The sequence below is a fragment of the Camarhynchus parvulus genome, chromosome 5, assembly GCF_901933205.1.
Source record: "Camarhynchus parvulus chromosome 5, STF_HiC, whole genome shotgun sequence".
NCBI classification, from domain to species: Eukaryota; Metazoa; Chordata; class Aves; order Passeriformes; family Thraupidae; genus Camarhynchus; species Camarhynchus parvulus.
Genome location: NC_044575.1, coordinates 26,066,985 through 26,090,560, shown reverse-complemented (window position 1 = coordinate 26,090,560; position 23,576 = coordinate 26,066,985). Strand labels below are relative to the sequence as shown.

Below are 23,576 nucleotides of genomic sequence, written 5' to 3'. Positions count from 1 at the left end.
TCGGGGTACACTTCTGACCACTAGGAAGGGGGTACAGAGGTGGGCTTTGAGTGGGGTGACTGGGGTACACCAATAAGAAAACGGGGAGAGGGTGTTCTTTAGGGAGAGATCCAATGGAAAGGTGGGGAGCAGGGAACTTTGTGGAACAAAGGGTGTGGGTTACATATGATTGATTACTTCGTCCCAGGGTGCCCCAACCCCTTCTTCTCAGTCCCCTCCTCCCACATTCTTCCCCACAAGAAGGGTTCTGAATATGTTGTCTTTGTTGTCTGCTAACAAGAAACAGCAGAAATCCACTGTGCTCAAGGCAGGGAATAGCAAATCCACTGTGCACTAAATCACCATAGAATCATGACATTGGGCTGCACATATCAATGTACATCACAGAAAAGATGGAGAAAACTTCTAGAGTTTCTCAAGAATGGGAAGTGGTTCAGGAAATTTGCATCCAAAAACTGCAGGAGGATAAAAACTGCCCAACTAAGAAAAAAAGCAAAACAATGCTTCCCAAAAAAACCCCACAAAACATCAAACCACACAGACGACCCCCAAACCCCCTCTTATCTTGAAACTATGAATAGTGAGAAAAATTACCAAGTTATAGGATCGTTATTCTTAACATCTGTACCACTAAGAAAACAAATGTTACTGCTGTTCATTTCAGTCAACTACAACAGTGGGATGTTTTTCCTTTTGGTGAAAGATTAGTGGAAGCTCTTGAAAAGATGTATATTGGCTGAGGAGCAGAAGACATCAGAAGTTCAAAGCAACACAGAAGACAACAAAGAGAACTTCGTAACAACAAAACACTGCCACAACTCATTATGAAATTTGATTTTCTAATTGCAGAGTGGAGCTTTGCTGTGCAGAAAGCATACATAGAAATTGACATGGACATAAAAAATTAGGTAATGGAGTTAAACAGGAGCATATTTCTGGAGAGTATTTTTATTAAAAATTACGGCTCTCTCCTACTGCCTGTACTTCAGTCTTAGATTCATCAGCTCTCATTCAAATATTGCCAACAGACCCTCAGCTACAATTCTCTCAGTTTGTTCCAGAGAACAGCATCCAGATTTCATTTCTCTGACATCCAAACAAAATTCTGTTAGGTTATTTCAGCCTCCCAATTATAGTGCCTGAAACAGTGAGAAAAGTCTATTTGTAGAAATAATTTCACAAGTTCACTTGGACAACTTCACCTATCACAAGCTCCTTGATTTGTAGACCTGGTATCTCCAACTAGTCATGTATTGCTACAATTAAAATACTCAACATTTTCGTCAGAACTAAGATATAGCCTATTTATTCCTGTCAATTATCATTCATGATTATATTTAAAATTAATGAGACTTGCAGTGCTTGCAAAGCCAGTATCCATTAAGTGATCTAGAGGTGTGTACTATCTTGCATGGCACACCACAGAAAGCTGCACAAAACAGAAAGAAAGGCAGCCAAAGAAGCTCTCATTTTCTCAGTAGATGTAGAAAAAATATCCTCAAAATGCCTCGAGAGGCTGTCATTCAGGAATGGCAGAAAGCCTCTTTACTGCCTACCAGCTATTCTGGGTAAGACACAGAGCACAGTGATAATCTGAGCCAGTTTTGCTGACGTGCCTCAGCCCTTTCAGTTACCAGTTGCTGATCTTTAAAAGACAACCCTCACAGTTGTCCTGCAGCTGTTTAGCAGAGTGAGAAGAGTTGTTGTCTAAGTTTCACATGTTCAATAAAATAGTTCATCACCCGTGATAAGAAGGGCAAGTACAGTCTCCTAGAACACAGTAGCTGGCACCATTAATTCTGTTCAGGCCAGTTGTGTTTACTGATCCCTTTTCTTTTCCTGAGAGGAAACAGCTGAATGTCTCTGTAAGTGCTCATTCCTAGGCCAGCAGAATACAACAGCTGATTTACTGATATCATAGTCATTAATAATTGACTGATAACAACCAAGTGCTGTAAATTTCCAGAATGTTCACATACTGAACAGATGAGAAGCTTTCTACTAATATCCAGCAGCCCTGAAATAAGCCCTACACAAAGCTCCAAAAATATGCCTTTGGTTATCTGGAGACTTTGCAAATCTACATACTTCTCTTTGACAAACCAGTACTTACTTTTCAGAAATAGCACTGCAGAAACATGATGCTAGTGCAAGAAAAGTTCCTTCAGAAGCAGCTTCCTCCTCATTAATTTTCCTCCTTGTTTACACCTACATTAATTCTCCTTTCATCATCTTGCGTCTTTACATCCCAAATGTGTTTTTCCACAGTTAGGTTGAAACCCACAGCATGGATTTTTCAATTCTATTTGATCAAGGATTAGCATACCAAGGAGTCTTACAGGGAAGCCACACTACATATATTGTGTATGACTTCCCACAGCCCTACACACATCCCTCATATGAACAATTTTTTTCTGATTTTAGAAGACCCATTTATTTTTATGCTTCTGTAAGCCATTAGCATTAGTTCTTCTAGCATTAGGGTGCATTGATTAAAAATCCAGAGCAGTTTTCCAATTAATTTGAATTTCAGTTATGAAAAAGAATACAAATACTATGAAGTGATCTGTTAATATTAGGATTTCACTGTGCAGCCCAGACTGTCACCCACTGCTGCCTCTTGGTTGGATGCAGCAATCAGTAGCATTCTCGACAAATGGTGCTCATATGTCTTCTGTCCTTGATTCAGAGAGAAACACTTATCTTGACCATTTGCTGTCAGGAATTTGAAACTAAAGAAACTTATCTTAGCACAGTTCAAGTTTGATTGTACAAGGATCATTTTGTGTTCTGAATAATTCATTTGAGCTTTTGTGATCACATTTCTTCCTTCACCACATTTTTCAGGATGGTCTATTATGTTGTAATCTCACATAATGCAACTTAGTTTATAACAAGCTCAGTTCTTTCTAAATGACAAATTTAGTTTTCTTTTCACTAAATGTCGCAAATTTCCATGCACATAGGTTGTGAAACAAATAAAAATAAGGGATAACTTGCATTTAATATCTTTTTTCAAATTTGGCAACACATTTTAAAGAAACTGGAAAAGCCAGCAGTAGGAAGAAATACTTTCAAGCTTATCAGTACTCTTCATTTTAAAACCTTTCAATCTTTCCTGGTTTGAATTACAACAACTACATATATACAACAACTACAGGCCATAACAACAACATTTCAATTTTAACTTTTCAGTGGTGATGTTTTATACTATACTGGGAAAATTCAAGGTCTTTTTGTTGTGAAACAGACATCTTAGCGTATGACCGAGAAACCATACTTATATTAATATTCCCTGTTGCAGATTTCAGAAAGAGTACTAGTAGAACCTTTTTTTTTAATGTGTAACTGGGAGATATCATTAAATGGAAATAAACAAGGCAATAAAGAAAGAAACCTCCTACACAGACGTAGGATGCTTATCTAGCAGTGTGGTTCTAAAATAGAAGTTCTTAATTTCCCCAAGTGTGCTGCAGTAGAAAATGAAAGATGTGATTCTGACATGATGCTGCACAGCAACAAGATAATTTTCATCTACATAATGCTTGGGTAATTTATAAAAATTAAGTAAGTATTTACACCAAAAGAGATTTAAGAAACTGTAACTATCAAAATGAAGACAACAGGAAGATCATTCTCTGCAACAAGCATTTCAGTATTTTGTTTCTTCCCTTAAGTATGAAGAATAGGCACAGACTGATAAGGAACCAAAATCATGAATAACAGTTTATGATGATCAAATAGTAGTAATCAGTATCAGATTAAACTGATAATGCATTGTAGTCACTTTTTATGGTATTAGAAGTTTTCCTAAAATACCAAATGGTTAAAGATCGGGCCCAACATTCATGGGAAATACTTTTGAGACTGTTTTCTTTACAGAACTCACATCTCAAGGTGCGTTATTATCATATGATATCTTTCTTAATTTACTAAAGAAGTTTTTTTACCTCAAAATGAATGTGATTCTTCAAGATGTGTCTTACAGATAGTCTTCTGTGTAAACCTATGTCAAAATCAGTAGTTTTGACTAGCAAAGCATGTTTATAGAGCAAAGCTTCCTTACCATCACAAAAATTGTTAATGACAGAGCAAATCCAAATCCTACCTATGCCCTTTGGCCTGTCAGAACACAGATGAAGGTTTTGAAATGATGACAAAGAAAGATGGGTTGAGACATTTCCAAGCATGAAACATCAGGAAACCGAGTTACCATTAAAAATAGCAATTGTTTCTTATCTGTATACTTACCTGTACAGATGAAGCCCACTTTGTGATTAGGCAGCGATTAGCATCAGAAGGCATTAGTCTCATATGACATCTTAGTGTCACCTGCAAAACTCCCCCACAAATATCCCTGCCTCAAGCTAATGCTCAGTCCATAAGTGATACATTGTGGAGTTCCTTTCTTTTTACAAAAGAGGATCTGCATAAATAAAAATTGCAAAAGCAGAATCAACTCAGAAGTGTATGGCATAACTTGAGTTGGATGATAATTTGCTCTCCCCAGCTGTCTACCCTTTCTAAAATCTTCAGCCAACAGGGAGTTGAGCTGGTCACAAATCACCTTTAAACTGGCTCTACAGCACAGAATGTCACTCTGACATGAAGTCAGCTGAATAGCTCAGTTCAACCTCAGCAGCTGTCTCAAGCTAAAATCTTTCTATTCATATATTGCATCACTTACACTGATTCAGAGTCACTGCACACAGGTGTAATGACTCAAGGTGTTACTGTCCTCTCCTGAAGTTACTGCATCCACAACTTTGCTGCCAGAACAAATAATCTACAAACTCCTAAGCTATTTCATGCAAGAGTACTTGGATTAGCTCAAGTTACACTCAATAGCACTTCATGCTGTTGGCTGACATTGCATCGAGTGAACAGGGGAGGTTTCTAATTTTTTGGTCTCCTGGCTCAGCAACAAGAGCAAGAAACTTAACTGAGGTCTAGTAAACTAATAGTTTAGAAAACCAGAAACATCTAATCTACCAGAGATGACTTTGCAGTAATTTTTCTTAGTGCAGCCTGAAATGGTGCTTTAGAATTTGTAGGATAAGTGAACTGGTTTTGTTACCCAAGAACACGGGGTTCAACTGAGTTCTTCCACAAGGCCTATTCATCAGTGGAGAAGCACAACTTTTCTCAAGATACCTCACTTCTCTGAAGAATAGATTAAAAATGTTTCTCTAACTTTCTGTATCCTTAGAAAAATTCTTCCCCCCAGAAGAAGATGACATCTTTCCTATCATATAAGAAACATAATACATCAAAAATAAAGATTTAAATTGTGCTGAGCATTTCTATTCACAGATTCCATGAAGGATGTTCCTTGAGAGATCTCATAGACCACTTTGCTCCCTACACACACAGGCTAGAGAATCTGCTGTCACTTTGAGCTCATGCACACCCCAGGGAATTTTTACAGCCAAAACACACCTGCACTTCAGTTACATAAGCAACATCTGCATTATTCATCTACAGAGATTTAAAAACTACTTATTATGGTGACATTAATTAAAAATAATAAAGAAAATGCACATATCTGCCAAGAATGAGCTACCCATGAATATGACAATATGTAAAAGGAGAATTATTACGGCTTACACTCATAAATATGACCCATGAACCCAGCAAATCCTGGAATTTAGATTATTTTGTACTTTAAAAACATCTAAGCCTCAGAGTGTCGGCAGAATATGTAAGTTTGTTGCTTCTATATTAAGAGCAGGTAAACATGAACAAACAGGTGGTTTGGAGTCAGTTAGACATAGTCAGTTAATCTTAAAGGAGGGGGTAAAAGAACAAAGCCTCCAGACTTTGAGTTCTATTTTAACTATTAGTTTTGACTGCACTGAAATTGATGGCAATATGATTTTAACTACTCTTAACAAGACAGCTGTTTCACTTTTACACTTTTTCTAAGCTCACACATGATTTTGGGAGCCAATGACTTTTTATCCATGAGCTTCTTCCCCCGCCCCACTTTGTTTTAAAAGGATCAAATGGGAATATTTTTATCTCACCATGTGGTTAATAAATGTTTTTGCTTTCTCAAGTTTGCCTGAAGCTGGTCAGAGGATACATTGAGGATCTGTTCAGTGATGTAAGGCTTCCCTGAATGACATTCCCTATTTGGGTAGACAGCAGTGACTTGTTGTCCATGACCACAACCATCTTCCAGCTCAAACACATCCTCCATTTCATCTCTGCTCCATCTCTGACTGACTGTAAAATTATCACATCAGTGTCCATTTAGACTTGTTTATAAGTGGTAGCAGCTGTTAATATCTCTTCTGTAACAACTACTCCACAATGGCTGGCTTGCATAGACAGTTTTATTTCACGTGTGGGTGACTTTGTGCAGCTTACTTGAGTCTGAGGTGAATCAAGCTAAACCCAAAAAAAGCATTTTTAGAATAGAAAAAGTGTCCACAAGCCAAGTCAGTGCAGAATAGCTTTTGAACTTTAAATTCACACCTGAGTTTATTTTACAACACCTTCACTTAACAAGTACTTAACAAAAGAGACAATGGGGTGTGTGTGTGTGTGTGGGTGTGTGGGTGTGTGGGTGTGTGTGGGTGTGTGTGTGTGTGTGTGCGCGCGTGTGCATGACCATAAAGGTTAAACAGCAGACTACAGATGATTGTTGCAACTATCTCCAGGATAACCTTGTTTGTAGAGGAAACACAGCCACCCTGTGCCAGGCAAGAGAAAACAGGGTTGTACAGCAATTTTGAAATACTATTTTATGTGTTTGGGTTAAGGGCCTTGGGGTTTTTCCCATACTTTTATCAAACACCAGAAGTTGTATTGTCATTATAGTACGGGTGTAAAAATGTACATGTGCCAATATACAACATATTTTTGTCTTTCTCCACTTTCCTTTCAATTATTACTAGTCATTGAGATACACAACTTCTAAATGAACAGGAAGTTCTCCAGTAATACATTACATAATGTGTTCCTATTTGCTCATGTAGTGACCTGTAACATTGTTTCCTAAATGAATTATTTTTGTAATTGTGCTGCTCTTTTCTTGCGCAAGTAGGAGGCAAGTCAGTGCTCATTCTCTTGAACACAGGCCTCCTACACACAAGATGTGCCCATTTGAAACTCTGAAGATGATTTCAACCCTGATGACTTGCTTTCAGTGCATTACACGCACAATCAGTGCACCTGTAATGAGGGCAGATGATACAAGTTGGGGAAAAAAACTTATGGAAGTATAAATCCCCTCATTAACATACTTAGTTTTTCCCTCTCTAGACTATTCCAGTTCCAAGGATGTTATTTCAACTAATGTGAAATGCAAAGTTTTGTATGTTATGGAGGAACAAATATAACATATTACAGTGCTATGGGTCAAACTACAACAGAAAGGTTTTGCCTGCCTTTATGTGAGAGGCAGAGTACAAAGTCATCTGCATCATCAGTCTGGAAGAGTTTTTCCAGGCTGAAGCAATCACTTCAGGCTGCACAGTAATTGCCACAAACTCAGTGGCCACTTTGAAGACCTGTCTGTCCTTACAGCACAGTGAATCACTACAACATAGGGCAAGTAGACAGAGTAATCATGTCAGGCAGTACCAGGACCTAAGCCTCATCCCAGGAAAGCTCTGGGTCTTGCTACAACATGTTTTTTAAGGAAAAAACCATCTTCATCTGTATTCAAGCACAGAAATAGCACGTATATAGTAAATACATTATATTGCACACAACAGCAACTTCAGTGGAATTTTAGGAATAGCTATCAAACAACCCTGTATCACAGCAATTAACAAAAATCTCATCCACTGGAACATGTGAGGAGCAAATGTCTCCCAGTGTTACACGAAGAAACTGTGCCCTCATAAACTGTAAATGCCTTCTCCCAGTACCTCAGTTTAACAAGGCTGTGAAAAACACTAATCACTTGTTTTTAAAATTTTAAAATTTTAATAGTAATAAAATGGTTATAAAAATAGTAATACAATTAGAGTAATAATAATTTGGACAATTTGAATTAGGACAATATGAGACAATAGAAACAAAGAGTTACGGACATCTGAGTACCTTTTTCTGGGCAGCATAAGCCCGAAAAAGGACACCTGTTAACAGAGGATTAACCCTTAAAAACAATAGTCCATTGAATATTCATACATCTCATACATGATGCATAAATTCCATTAAAACAAAGGATTCGGTCTGGTCATCGTCAGCTTCTTCCTCTTAATCCTAACAGCATCTTCGATCCTGAGCGATGCAGGAATAAGTTAGTTTCTTCTGATAAGAGAACAATAAATTCCTTTTCTCTGAAAGATTTAGGTGTCTTGTGGCTGCTATCTGGTGCGAGTACCTCATTCCTTTCTTAAAAAAATATCCCACTTACATAGTTCCTATTTTAACTACAAAAGTTACCTTTCAGCTACAAAACTATGTTTACCATACTATTAAAATGTTAATACAGCACTACTAATCAATACAACAAAATACATATAGTAAATATCTGCATAGAGCCATATAACATGCACTTTTCACAAAGGCCAAGTGTCGAATCCTGCACTTGGATTACAGCAGCCCCATGAATCACTACAGGCCTGGGGAGGAGTGACTGGAAAGCTGCCTGGAGAAGAAGGACCTGGGAATGCTGGTTGGCAGTGGAAGGAACATCAGCCACTGTATGCCCAGCTGGCCAGGGAGGCCAGTGGCATCCTGGTGTGTATCAGCAGCAGTGTGGCCAGCAGGAGCAGGGCAGGGATTGTCCCCCTGCACTCAGCACTGGCAATACTGCACCTTGAGCCCTGTGCCCAGTTTTGGGCCCATCACAACAAAAAAGACACTGGAGTGCTGGAACAGATCCAGAGAAGGGCAGTGGAGGTGGTGAAGGGTCTGGAGCACAGGTGTGATGAGCGGCTGAGGGAGCTGGGGGAGTTTATCCTGAGGAAAAGCAGACTTGGTGGGGGGAGAACTTTATTGCTCTCTACAATTACCTGGCAGGAAATTGTAGTTGCATGAGGATTGGTCTCTCCTCCCAGGCAGCCAGCAACAGGACAAGAGGAGGTGGCCTCAAGCTATGCCAGAAGAGGTTCAGGTTGGACATTATGAAGAATTTCTTCACTGAATGGTTTATTAAGCATTAACTGGAACCTGGCTGCCTGGGGAAAGGGTGGACTTGCATACTCTGAAGGCGTTCAATGAACCGTATGTGGCACTTAGTGTCCTGTCTAGTAGACAGGGTGCTCAGTGGAAGGTTGGTCTCGATGCTCTTAGAGGCCTTTTCCAACCTTAATGATTCTGTGTGATTATGTGATTCAGGGGACATCCTGCCACAGCCCCTCACATCGCCACGGCCGGGCTCGGGCCATCGCCGCTTTAAGGGTGGGCCTCCCCGGCGTTTCCCTGTTTAAGGTCGGCGCGCGTGCGCGCGGGGCCGGGCCGGGCGGTCAGGGGCGCTCGGTTCGGCTCAAGGTGAGCGGGCGCTGCGGACTTTGCGGGGACGCAGCGGTGCCGGCGGCGAGCTGCAGTTCAGCCTGGGGGGCGGGTGCTTGGTAGGGCTTGTACTCTCCTTCCCAGGGGTCGTATCCTCAGGGATTAGCACCTCTTCGCTGCGGGGCAGGCGGGGACACAGGTGCGGAAGAGGTTGGAAGAGGCTGCTGGCATTGCCCGATCCCTGGAACGCGAGCTGGAATTGAGCTGTACTGAGTCCCCTGATCAAAGCGCGTCCCGGGGCGGTGGGGGCGTTCCTGAGGAGAGGAGCGGAGCCCCCCGCAGCACCGGACCAGCCTGTAGGACTGAGCCCCCTGTAGGACCGAGCTCTCTGTGCTGCCTCTCTGGGTTCTCTCCTGTGCTGCTCTGTCTGCGGCTTCCGAATCTGGTAATGACCCGTCTGCAGGGCTCTCTCCAGGGCTCTTCCACCTTTGGCAGCACTGCTTTCAAACTTGGTCTTTGGGCGTACCTGGCAGCCTGGATGGTCATTAGGCTCTCTGAGCGGCTCTCACGTGGGAGCCTGCAAACTGCATTGTAGTCTTCTCAAAAAACCCATCGGGTGATGCTCCTGCCATCCTGGGAGCAATCTGCGTTCCTTACGTGAAATTCTGCCAAGAAGGAATAGGCCTTTTGTATATAGACCATATACAGATACAGTATTTTAAACAGTTTTTAGCAACTCTAACACAGTGCAACTACTTCGTGGGAAAAAAAAAAGTTCAAGATGTGGTACCTAAAAGCTTTTAGGTTTTTTTGGCACCTGAATCTGAAAAAGTAAGGTTTATACAGTCTATTGTATGTAGATATTAATGAGTATACCTACTGGAACTTTTGATTTGTAGGTCAGTGAAATCTGATAAGAAGCTGAAAGATATTAGGCTTCTTGGGGATATAAAAAAAGAGATGGCTAGATCAAGATCCTAATACTATTTTCTTTCTTTTTCATCTGCTTCTTCCTTGGAGGAAAGATTGGAGCCTGCCCTCAACACTTACACTGTGTCAGAAAATGCACATGAAGAAAACACTATGAGAGAGACTTCTCATCAGAGAATTCAGTGATGAGACATGTAATGTTAGGAAATCTAAGTTTATTGGTTCAGTTCATGAAAGTACTCAGCTTTTTATGGCATGTGTTTTTCTCCATTCATGACAGTTGGTATTGATTCTGGCTTGCCATTAATTAGCATTGATCAAATGTAGGGCTCCTTAGTGGAGCTGGTGGAAACTTTGATGCTTAATCTATTACATTTACTTTTCCATTTCCATTTACCTCACCTTGCCAGTTACAGTTGTCTCTTCTTGTTTTTTCACCAGTCATTCCCACCTCAGTTTGCTTGGTTGTCTCATTCATTGTTCCCACTTGCTTCAGTTCTTTCTCCCCATTCTGTTTTGCTCTTCTCTGTTTTACTGGCTATTAAGTTGCTGTTCTTGTCATGTTCCTCTGTTCTTACTGATTCCTAGTCCCAGTTCTTCCCATCTTTTCTTCCTGCCTCTTCCTCATTCAGAGTGATTATTGAAATTTCTTTCCTTGAGTTTCCTTTGAGGATCCTTGCTCTAGCCATTTTGACATCACAGTGTCAGAGGACTTCCAAATCTCTTTCTCTGTTTAGATGCCTGCCTTCTTCCTCCTTGCTGCCTGGGCCTGATACAGGACTACCTGTTCTTCCTTTTGCTGTTTAACTAAACTGCATCTGGCATGGGCTGTAATGACTGGGAAGCAGGTGACTTGTTTTGGCAAGAGTATAGGCAACTGAAAACTCTGCCTTATGGGCAGTCACAGAAACAAGAAGTTCTGGGAACCAAGCCCAGGGCAAACAAACTGGAGCATTTTAGCGCTGAGGAATTTGTTTAACTTTTTGAAAGGAGTTGTCACGTGTCTCTGAAACAGTGGGGAAAGAAAGGCAAGGGGAGAAGTAAAACTGGGCTAAAACATACTTCAGACTCCCCTGAAGATGCTGCTGTTGTACTGCTTAATGCTCCTGCCCTACTCATAGGGTGGATCAGGTGATTGGCATAGCACAATGATGTTAAAACATGGAATTTTTACTCTCTTTGATTTAAAGAGTAAAACCAACTCAGATTGATTTTGTCTGGAAAAGCTAAAAAATAATAATTGTGTTGTCTTTTTAAAAAATAGTCAAAAATATCCTGCACACTGGCACTATGTGTGTATTGAAAAGAGTTGTGTATATGATACAAATCACGTTTATTTCACTTTTTATGGAAAATCTGTTCTCTTTTTCCAAAAGTTTTCTTCACTATACAGTGCTAAAAGATGGTGCCTCTACTTATTTTCTTTAGCCACTTCTGTATTGTTTTCAATGTGAGGAAAGTTTGATTCTTATTGTGTTATGGTGTTACTGTGACCATTCGCTTGTGTAATGGTGCTGCCGACTTCCACTGTAGGTGCAGTCCTATTTAGAAGTGAATGTCCGTCTGCAGTGTTGTATTTGCTGTGGCAGCTGTCACAGAATTAGTGATAATTCAGTTGCCAGATTCACTTTTTGTCCACCCACTCATAGTATCTGGAAGATCTTCAAATTGAATCAGTACACAGGCTCCTCAAACAAAAGCTGTGAAAACAAACTGGGAAATAAACAGCGGTTTTGTTCCTTCAAAATGTCAGGCATTCAAAGAAGTAGTCTAAACTTACATTGGTTAATTTTTCTATTCACATCTATCTATGCTGCTCTGTATTGCTTTGTCTTCCTTTTAGTATGTTAATATCTTGGATTTTTTTTCTTTATATAACGGGGTTTTCCCCCCCTGTATAATCATAGAAAGCAGATATTTCAGGAGTATGTTAGTCACAATAAAAATTATCTTCATCCTCTCTTGTTCAGATTGGGGTTTTGTGTTTGCATAATACACATATTTAGTTTTAGGCTAACAAAAATGGAGTTTTGACCGTGGACTGCTCTGTAAGGCATGAGCTGTACAGCAATTGTGCCTACTCTGTGTGGTTTAAAAACAGAGGCTCGAACCCTCAGCCATGGCTGTGGATACTATATATCGAGGAGTGATGTGCCCAGATTTCATGTCGGATGCTGTTGGCTTATATTCACTGCATTCTTAACTCATTATTTGTGCACAGAGCAGTTTGATTAGTGGTTAAAACTTCAGCTGAGTTGCAAATGTGTGCAAATCATTTACTAGAGTGGGCTTGTCCTTTTAAACTGGGCTGGGCCCATCTGACAGTTTATGAAATGCTCCTTGTATTAGCAAAAATTCTCAGATGCTAAATCAGTTGCTCTGGGAATAATAGTTGTGCTACTTGAATGTAATTTTTTTGGGCAGATGTTATCAGGAAGAATTTGGGGTTTTGTTCTGAAAACTATTCTGTAAAATAAATACAGAGAGATGTGCCCATGATCACACAGGAAGTCTATAGCTGAGTACAGTGCTGAACCTACCGAACTTTCTCTTAATCCATCCTTTCTGTTAGGGTTTTACATTATTCATGTTCTAGAGATTATATCAGCTGTGTGGGTATAAAGATGGATTTCTATTTCACTTTTCAATTGCTAAGTCCTTAATTTTCAATGCTCATTTTTGTTTATAAACAGTTAAATAGTAATTTCATTAAAGTGTGGAGGTTTTTCTTTTTGTTGTAGACTATTGTTTTACACTGTTTTGTCCAAAGAATTCTGCAGGTCCCTTGTTTTTCAGCATTTTGTGATGCTGTAAAGACACATTTGAGATTCATTCCTTGTAGCATCCTTAGGTGTTGAAATACTGGAAAGAAATTCACTTTTTAGTAACTTTTCCCAAATAAGTAGCTTTTCAAGTGCAAACACAGTAAAATGTTAAAACTTGATCTGTTTCTTTAACAAGATACTTGTGTTTTGAGTCAGCTGTGTGTCTTAGACGGGAGGGATGGCCAGGGATGTGCACCTTTTCTCCTAATAACTTTTTTTAGTTGTTTTGTAGCATTCCAAACTGTAGTTCTTGATGGTTTGTGAGTGCTGTTATGTAAGCACTATAGCAGTACAGACAGAAGGTTCTGTATTTTGCAATGTTCAAAGATGTTGGATAACTGGTGGTGATGTGCTCTTTCTAGGCTCATCTTTTAGATTTACTCCAAATTGCTGTTCTTGTCAGCAAAATAAACATTATGACAAAGATGTTAGCTATCATGTTTCATTCTTTACTATTCTTTGTTCGTATGGAGGTTGGTTATTTATGGCTCTTGGCGGAAAATAGTCGTCACATTTTTATTTTGTATAGATCTGAAAGCATGTGAGATAATGTTTTTTCTCCTGTTAAATCAGGGTAATTTCCTCTTAATAACTTTGGGTCTTACAGGTGCAAAATCACAGATTTGCAATCCTCTTTTAAAACTGTTGAAATTCAGGGACAAATCTTTCTGTAGAACAGATTGAGTGATGATCTCATTCTCTCTCATCTTTGGGCACTGCTAATAGAAAGAATTGCTTTTTCTTACAAAACATCTTACACAACAATATCTTTTTATCATGTACCTGTAGACTGCTATTCTGGTATGCCTGCCTGCCTTTTACTGAGTGGCACCTGACTTTGTGTGCAAAGGTGCCTCTGTGTCCGATAGGTGGGAACAGGGTGTTGTTCTCAGTCAGCCCAGGAAAGCTAATCAGACACCTCTCCTTCTGCCTGGTAGGGGCTGGTGATGGTCCTACAAGGAGCATGGTGCATTACAGTTTTCCTTCTTTCCAGTAGGTGCTACTGTGACATTGTATAAATCAGAGCTTTAATAAGATAAACAGGGAAACTCCTTATTCACATGTTTGTTTATGTTATGCTTGAGGTTGGTTTATATGATTCTTTATATCTTCCTTGAGCGTGGATGCTGAAGTTGGGGAGGTCTGTATTTCAGTTTCAAAATTACTGAGTAATTTGCCTCATATTCGTTTTTCAAAAAAAATTATATTTCAGGCCTTCAAACAACATTTTCTTTTGTAGAAATCCAGTGTGAAATTGCTGCAAAAGCAGAGATGATTATACAAAGAGTAGTGCTGAATTCACGGCCTGGTATGTATTTCTCTTCACTAAAAAATCAATGTGTTTTTTCTGATTGCCTTATGCTCCAGAATGGTGAGGGTAGAAACAGACACTAATTTGAGGTATTGACATTTATATATCTTAATATTGTATGCAGCAATAAAGTTTATTTAAAGTGCATTTATTTATATATAAATGTATCGATTTCCATTAATATAAATACATATATTTGTAACAAATTTGTCTGCATTTATTAATAAATGTAAATTGTATTAGTGTAGATACATTTCTATTGAATATGTAACATGTATTCAAACTGCATTTGTTTAGTCTGCAGATTTCTAAACTGGGTTTAGAAAAAAGGGTTCACATGTAATATATGAGGAAACTAATTGTAGAGGCTGAAAGTGAAGAAAGATTAGGGCACATGACTTTTCAGTTCTCACATTTATTCTTTTTGCATTGTAAGAGGTGTCTAAAATATTTGGTTACTATTAATTTTTGTTTCTTTGTAGTAAATATTGAATCTTTTGCTCCTCTCATGTTTCAAAGGGTTTGGTGTTTAAGTTTACACTGTTGAGGTTTTGTTTACTCTCTTGTTTACACATTTGCCTTGTTATGGATCAGCACAGAATTTTGAGTAGTGAGTTCATAAATCTGGTGTAGAAGACATTAAGTTTTGGAGGGAGTATTGTATGCTGCTTAATGCTAAAATAGTTTTAAGTGTTAAGAACTATTGTGTGACCTGCAATTAAGTCTTTCAAATGGTGCAGCAGGAGCCTGCTCTAGCTGTGCAGTCACTCTGACCTAAAACAGGCAAGGCTGTCTGGCTGTCTCAGTGCTGGTGATTCCAGTTGTCTGATTGATCTGCTGCATGTGGTACCAACCTGAGGATGAAGCCTCCAGTTCTGAGGTCCTTGCCACAATTTTATGGATGTTTCTGGGAAGCTTTAATGTAAGGAAGTCTCTATGAAGGGATGCCCTTGCAGAATATGCATGTGTAGTGGCTTCAGTCTGTATTCCCTCAGTCTTGCTTGAGTCAGAAGAGGCAGAAAAGTGAGAGTAGTTGGTTCTAGTTTTACACCTGAGTAAATATACAACCTAATCTATTCTAAAAAGGAGTACCTTAAAAAAAAGCCTTCCTCTGTTGGTTAAGGAAAGTTCTACATTGATTCATTTATTTGTTTAATTTTAATATAACTCTAGGTAAGAATGGAGTGCCAGTGGCTGAAAACTTCCGACTGGAGGAAAGTACAATAGCTGATACAGTCCAAGTGGGACAAGTGCGTGTTAAAACTCTCTATCTCTCAGTGGACCCCTACATGGTAGGTGATGGACTCAGAGCTAAGCCAGAACTTGTTCTTTTAAGTACCTTCAACTCTGTACCTGTCATGATGTTTAACACTAAAGTTACCAATTACAGAACAAATACATATCTAGTGTAACATAGTAATTGTATTCATTCTGATGGAGTTATATTGGGAAGGAATTTGGCATTAATATGCTTGGGATATATATATATATAGGAATATGACTTCATTGGACCAGGAAGAGACCGTAAGCCATTACAGATTTGTTTGTATCAGTTTTTTCTGAACTTGGCCTTTTTTGTATTCTTTTTTTCCAGTCATGCAAAGTTACAGAAATCATGTGGTTGAGAGAATTGTGGGTTGAAATGGAAGTGAAGGTAGAAGAAGAACCAGAGAGATACAGTCTGTAAAAGTCTGCTCTTAAGAGAATTCTGATGATTTATTCCCTCCATAGATGGTGATAGTAGAAAAAAAAAACCAGTCTAGATTTCAAGAAAGTACATTTAGCTTGAGAATTAAGGAAAAGCTTAAGAATCTTGAAATACTGGCTGTAGCTACATGGGAAACTGGAAAGAAAATGTGTCCCATTTCAAGATGTTTCATTAAACAGATCTCTGTCAGGGATGGTCTACATATATTTGACTGCTCTTCAGTGTACAGGCGTAGACTAAATGACTTGTGGGCATTCTTTTTCAATCCTGCATTTCTAGGATTCCTTCAATTGAGGAATGGCATTTATAGGGTTCTCATCAGACCCAAGCCAGTCTTTGCCAGTTGTGCTGGTGCTTTTGAGCCAACATCTGTAGAATGTGTTGGCTTTGGTAACACTGATGGAGATGAGGATGGTCCATCCTCCTTTTGTACTGAGCAAACAAGGGGAAGGAGGGATCTAAGAAAAGATTATGAATACTTGGGGCTTATTGAGAGATTTTTGAGTAGCCCTTTGTGTTTGAAGTTCAGAACCCATCTTTGTCCCCCGCCCAGCTTGAACTGGTAAACCAGCTGTGTTCCACCAGAGCCTTTCATTAGAGCCTTGTCTTTCAGCGCTGCCGAATGAATGAGGACACTGGCTCAGATTACCTGCGGCCCTGGCAGCTGTCTGAAGTTGCTGACGGTGGGGGCATCGGGGTGGTGGAGGAGAGCCAGCACCATAACCTTGCTAAAGGAGACTTTGTAACCTCTTTCACTTGGCCCTGGCAGACAGCAGCAATTCTTGATGGAGACTCACTGCAAAAGGTAATGGAAATGCAAAGCCCAGATTGTGTGTGACTGTTTTTTTCCTAAATCCTTTTTTGCCCCCCAAACGTCTATTTTTCTTCCCTAAATAGCTGCTAATGACACTATTTTTTTGTGCAAAAGAAACATACTTATTGAAACAATCAGTTCTCAAAAGGCAGATCAACTCATAGGTGCCAAGATTTATATAATTATTTTTTAAGAACAATTTTGCTGGTTAATATATTAAGCCCAGTATTATTTTAGTTGTTGTTTTCTAAAAAAATTTCCCTGAAGCTACTCCAATAAATAATTTTCTTAATAATTTTAATTCTAATAGAACTTCTTCATGACAGTGTAACTGTAACACATGAAAGACTTTAGGTATATTTGATCTATTTTTCTAACTTATGTTAGTAAAAGCTTTTACCTCAGGTTTTACATTCATGTAAGAAAGGGTATTCAGTATTAAGTTGGAAGTGGAGAGGTTTCAGTGCATTAGGGATATTGTGTTGATTGTTCTCTCATAACAGAAAATTACTGTCATTTGAGAATTTATACTTGCCAATAAACTCCTTCCTTTAGGACTCTCTGTTACTGATCTGCAAACATCATATTTGATAAAATGGTCCATTTTTATCCTTTTATGCTAGCATAGGGATAGTTCACCGTTGTTGGAAACTTCGTATCTCCCAACTGTTTTTTAACACTTCCATAATTTAAGTTTTTGTGAGTTACTTTGCTTAAAAACTTTTTCTAAAACCACAGAGACATAACATTTTTGTACACACTTGTTGTTAGAGTAGAGCTAGTGATAGCTCATCCCTACCAGTTTTACCTTGCCTGGTAAATGTCCTGAATTCGTTTTCTACCCTCAGATAATCTAAGAGCAGAACCTCACCTTAGAAACAAATGACCTCCTACCTACTTTCTGTTCCCTAGCTGGAGCCACAGCTTGTAAATGGACGCCTTTCCTACTTTCTGGGTGCCGCTGGCATCACGGGACTGACGGCCCTGTTGGGAATCAGGGAGAAGGGACATGTGGCCACGGGTGCAAATCAGACCATGGTGGTGAGCGGAGCGGCCGGTGCCTGCGGCTCTTTGGCTGGCCAGGTAGGCGCAGGCTTAGGGCATGCAAACATACTCTGTTAGCAAGTTTTCTCTTCTGAAACATGCTGGTTATTAAATATACAGATAAAATCTTTGTAAATGTGAGCAGATATAATCCTGTGGGAACGGCCAGTTTCACAGATTTGGCACACGCTCCCAGTGTGAAAGACTTGACATGTGAAACTCAAGTTTCATGAAATAGGGAGAGGAGAACACAGATAGTGGTGATTACTTGTTGCTAGCACAAGTAAAAGAGATGGTGTATATGTACATGTATTTATTATACATTTATCTGGTAGCCTGCCATCCCATCCCAACACTGTATTGACTGGAGACATTCATTTTCTTCTCTATTAGAAAATAGTAATGTGGTAAACCCTTTTTGCTGTGTTCCATGACACCCTTTGTGTTTTGAGATTTACAGTCCTTTTATCCTCCTCTGCTTTGCAGAACCTGTTTGCGGTGTGTATGTGCATATCTACAAATATCTCTGTAGATATATATATATATATACACAAACAAAATTGATATTAAGCAAACTTTAGACCTACTAATAAAGAGAAGCTATGAAGAAACAATGCATGAGCAAATCTATGAAGGTTGTATTTAAATCAATTATTGTCTAACTTTTTTTCCTTTTATTAGTTATGGTACTTGGCAGACGATCATTTTCTACTGTATTTGGTTCTTCAGTACTGGCAGTCATTGTTGATTCCACAAACATAGTCTTCTGCACTCAGTGGGTTTGAAAAGATGGCAAATTTTGATTGTACTGCCCTGTGTGTAGTTGTGAGGAGGGAGTGACAAGAAGCGGTCGTGTCACGTGAGATGGGAGTGTTTGCTGCCTGGGGTTTAGTGGGATGGGAATAACTGTAACACGCCTTCAGACCCCCTTTCTTCCACTGGTACTTTTATGCAGATGAATGATCTAATTTGTCTTTGTTTGGGGTTTTGGGTTAGTTTGTTTGTTTGTTTGTTTTCTAACTGTGTGCCTGCAGATTGGCCGTCTGGAGGGCTGCTCTAGAGTGGTGGGGATTGCTGGCACAGATGAAAAGTGCTCCATTTTGGTCCAAGAAATGGGATTTGATGCTGCTATAAATTACAAGAAGGGGGATGTGGCAAAACAGCTACGTGAACTCTGCCCAGGTGGTGTGGATGTTTACTTTGACAATGTTGGTGGAGACATCAGTGATACAGTTATAAGTCAGGTGATTATTCCAGCTGTCAGGTTTATTCTAGTCATTCTCCAATGTCTGCATGCCCAGCTTTCAATTAACTCATACTGGAGTGTAATACAGCACAGCTTTCCACTTCAGTAATCGACTTCAGGTGCTGATTCTGGGGGCTCACAGTAAGATAACAAGTTCCTATATTCCTTCTATTTAGTGCCTTTATAAATTACACTAGGCTGTATAGCAGTTATTTTCCCACTATTGCTTTGCATTTTTAGTTATTTTAATGTTGTCATAGATTCTATGGGACTGCATGCGGTTCTCTCGCTCTTATAGGAAATGTGGCTTGTGAAAATTTTGCAGTAACATCTATTGCATCTGAAAAATTTAGTTTCTGAGACTGAGGAATGCCATTTTTCTCATGTTATGCTGTCCCAAACAGATGAAGCAGAACAGTCATATCATCCTGTGTGGACAGATTTCTCAGTATAACAAAGACGTGCCTTATCCCCCTCCACTGCCTCCTGACATAGAAAAAATACAGAAAGAAAGGAACATCACAAGGTACATTTCTCCTCCAGAACTTGTGACCAGGTTCCAGGTAGATTGTTCATATGGTGTTTGGAAGGTAGCCTGTAATCTGCAGTAGCTACTTGTAATTGGAACAGAATGTTGCCATGCCTAAAATAGAAAATATTATCATGGTATCAGATGATCCTTTCCCTTACATTTGTGTTTATCAGCATAAATAAATGAGAAAGGATGTTTTTATATAGAATCATAATGTCAGTTGTTATATTTCTTCGAGGTTGCTTGATTCAGTTCTTTAATCCCTGAGAATTCTTTAGTACAAGGGAAGGTGTTGCAATAGCTCTGTTCTCACATGTTTTGCAAAGTGCCTTCTCTCAAAATGTTGTAGTTCAGGCATAAGGATGCAGCTGATGCAATGATTTTATTGAAATTACATTTTTAGTATTTGGGGGTTCATTAGATAATGGAACTGTAGGTGTGACAGATATATATGGGTAGAACATTTTTATTATTTTCTGACTCGGGAATTGCTGAATTTCCTCTTAGGGTTCAGATGGAGCTAAGGCAGAGATTAAGAGGAGAATCTTAGATTTTTCAGTCATTGCATTGCAGGATATTTGGGAGACTTGATTTCTGTGCAAATCAATTGATCTCTCCTAATTAAAATCTTTCCTTGTCCCTGTTACTGTTGTCTGCCCTTGTAAAAAATTGATAAAATTAGTAAAATGCAGCATGCATAGTAGAATGCAGTGGAGAATTTAGTCAGTATGTCCATACAAATAATTATAATTCGTGATGATAATTTCCATTTCTCAATTGCTATGGAAAGCTGTGACAGCAGGATATGCAGAATTGTGGGGAACCTGAAAGTTAAGTTATTCTCACCATCTGGTTGCAGGTTCACTAATTAGTCTCCCTACCACTGAAAAAAAGAAAAAGAAAAGGTAAAAAATGATAGGACTTTGCTCACATTTTATGGATATTTACTTATTCTTGTGATACTACTTTACTACTTGATTTTTATTACTCTTCTCTCTGATACTTGAAGAAATCTCCCTAAGACTGATGTTGCTGTCAAGCTCCCACTGCAAGAAGTTGTCACACAAACTGGCAAGGCCCTGAGCTACATTTCTTTATAATTTGTGCTCATAACCCTTCAGTTTCAACAAGGCTGTTTTCTGAAAAGATTTTCAAAGACTTTCAAGGACATTGATCAAAGTTTCTTAACTGAAACTCATTCTTAAACTGAAGCTCATTCTTTTCTTTCACAGGGAAAGATTCTTGGTGTTGAACTACATGGACAAACAAGAAGCTAGTGTGTTACAGCTCTGCCAGTGGATCCAAGAGGGTAAACTGAAGGTGAGAACTTCTAGTTTTAATCTATGGCCTTTGATACTATCTCCTACTACAAGAGGACTAATTTCTTTGGCTCTCTTACTGTGCCTCAGGATTGAGCAGACCTTTTAAAAATGTGTAAGTATAATTGAAAGCTTATTAGGTAGGACTGTTTTTTAAAAGGTACTTGCTGAGAATGGTCTGACTCTGTAGTATGACTGACTTCTCTGATTACATGCTGCTCATGTCTATATTCTTTATTTCAGCATAGGGTGGAAGTGCTTTTTTACTAAGATTCAGACTTTCAAAAATATTCAAAAAAAGTACTTTCAAATACCTGATGATTTAAGTGTCCTGAATGCTTTTGAGGATCTTGCTGGAAATTTTACTTCAAGCTTTATAATCACCATTTATTACTTTGTAATGAGTATATGCTTAACTGTGCCTTCCCTGTGAGGTCTGTCTGAATTAGTTTTTGCTTCTTCAAGTGATCAGTAATTTTCCTGGGAAAATAGCAAGACATTAAATTTTGGTAGGGGCAGAGATATGATTGAAGAATTAACCCACCTGCAAATTTATCAGAAAATATTAATGCCTCTCTTGATGAAGGAATCTTGTCCAAACAGAGCCCTGTCCATTGTAGCGAGAGAAGTCTTTAGATTTTGGTGGTTTCTATGGCAGTTTCTTGGCATGTTTCTAAGAAATGTGAAATGCTCCTCTTGTTTGCATTGACAGGTCAGAGAGACTGTGGTAGAAGGCTTAGCAAACATTGGTGGTAAGACATTTACATAATTTTTGAAGAATAATGACCTGATTATATACCAGGACAGAGGTTAACTAGCTCCTTTGTTTCATTTGTCAGTTTAGATTTTTGTATTTTATCAAAAACATTATTTTTGTTACAATAATTTTTCACTTATTATTAAAGTGTTCTGTAAGGGAATTATTGTATATTTAAAAATAATTTAATATAAATTTAGATTTTATTGTTGTTGTTGTTTTAGTACTGAGGGGAATTTATTCTTAGACTGCTATCTTAGCAGCTGGTGATAATCATGCTGATCTTAGAGGTTTAAAGTGCTGCCCCTTTCTTTGAACTTATGTATAAGGAAATGTTTTTTAAAATCCTTTAATTTATACTTTAAAAACACAATATCTAACAGAAGTTATTAGATTTGCTAACAAAAAAAATATTAAAAGTATACAGAAGAAAGAGCAAAGCATCTTACTAAAGAAAGTAAAAATTAATTTATTTTAATAGAACAAAATGTTCTGTAGTCTGTTCAAAGTATCTGTAACAAAGGAAATACAAAAATGAAGGGGGTCTGGTAATATGAGCCATGTGATGTGTATTAAAAATGTGTCCCCTTCAAGGAAGAGGGAAGAGTGTGATTTAGTCCCTTTAGCCATTAGTCCTACAAGATTGAAAACTAGTAGAATTAAGTGATAACTAAATCTCATAGATTTCAATTTGTTCTAGTCATTGCTAATTCCTCCTTACTGGTATACATATGTATTTTAAGGTAACTTGGTCAAATATATCAGTCATATATCATACTTTCATACTTTGTTTACTCAAAGATAGATTCTTTTGTACCAGCTTCTCCCACTACTGTACAATATTTATAAACCTTTTCTTTCATAAAGGTTTGTGTGACCCACAGCATTTGTGAGCTGTCCAATCATGTCTTATCTAGCATCAAACTGTTGCTTACAGATAATTCTTTTTAAATTGTTACACAAAGCTGCCATTAGCAGTTTATTACAGGCTAGTTTTTTTTTAAAATCTCCTTCATAATTTAACACATAATTAAGGATAAATATGATTAGGTCTAAAGTGGTATGTCTCCTTTTTTGGGAGCTGCTTAATACATTTGCTTCTACCATTTTTGGTTTCTTTTTTAGAAGCTACTTGGCTTGTTTTGCTTGGCATAAACTTATTTCATTATTTCTCTTGAAGCTGCTTTCCAGTCCATGATGAACGGAGGCAATATTGGAAAACAGATCGTCTCAATTTCGAAGTAAAAGCCATTGGTTTGAGAAAAATAATTGCATTCTGTCTCTATCAGTGGGCAAGTTTTTACTTATACTAATTTCCATTTCTTAAATAAACCATTAAGTTGTTCTGTATGTACTGAAAGCAGAGATTTTGGGATGCTAATAAATTAAATTGAACTGGAAACAGCAATGCAATAATTGATACTCAAATTGAGTAATATGTTCTTGACATGATTTTGACAGTTGCCACTTACAGTTGCAAATATTTAATGGGTGTGGTTTAAAAGAACATTCTGTGTTGTCCCAAGCACAGGCTCATCACCTGGTTGGTGTGTGACAGCACTTCACACACCAAGGTGAGGAATTCCTATTTCTTTATTGTATTCTGTACAAACTAGGAAACTGGGGGGCAACCCACAAAAGTCTGGCTCATCACCATCAAAACTTTACACTATTTGCA

At 38.5% G+C, this 23,576-nt stretch overlaps 1 protein-coding gene across 3 annotated transcripts; it reads left to right on the top strand.

Moving 5' to 3' along the window:
• The first annotated feature begins 9,401 nt into the window (after nt 1-9,401).
• PTGR2 (prostaglandin reductase 2) lies at nt 9,402-23,300 on the top strand. 3 transcript variants are annotated; one of them, XM_030949612.1, is made up of 10 exons: nt 9,402-9,450; nt 14,407-14,475; nt 15,652-15,770; nt 16,800-16,991; nt 17,913-18,083; nt 19,079-19,288; nt 19,695-19,816; nt 21,055-21,142; nt 21,854-21,893; nt 23,079-23,300. In XM_030949612.1, exons 2-10 carry the CDS (start codon nt 14,439-14,441, stop codon nt 23,141-23,143), a joined length of 1,044 nt encoding a protein of 347 aa, XP_030805472.1. In that variant the 5' UTR covers nt 9,402-9,450; nt 14,407-14,438; the 3' UTR covers nt 23,144-23,300. The 3 variants fall into 3 exon arrangements, with proteins under 3 accessions (XP_030805472.1, XP_030805474.1, XP_030805473.1); XM_030949614.1 differs by lacking the exon at nt 9,402-9,450 and adding an exon at nt 9,469-9,856; XM_030949613.1 differs by lacking the exon at nt 9,402-9,450 and adding an exon at nt 10,449-10,535.
• The last annotated feature ends 276 nt before the right edge of the window (nt 23,301-23,576 follow it).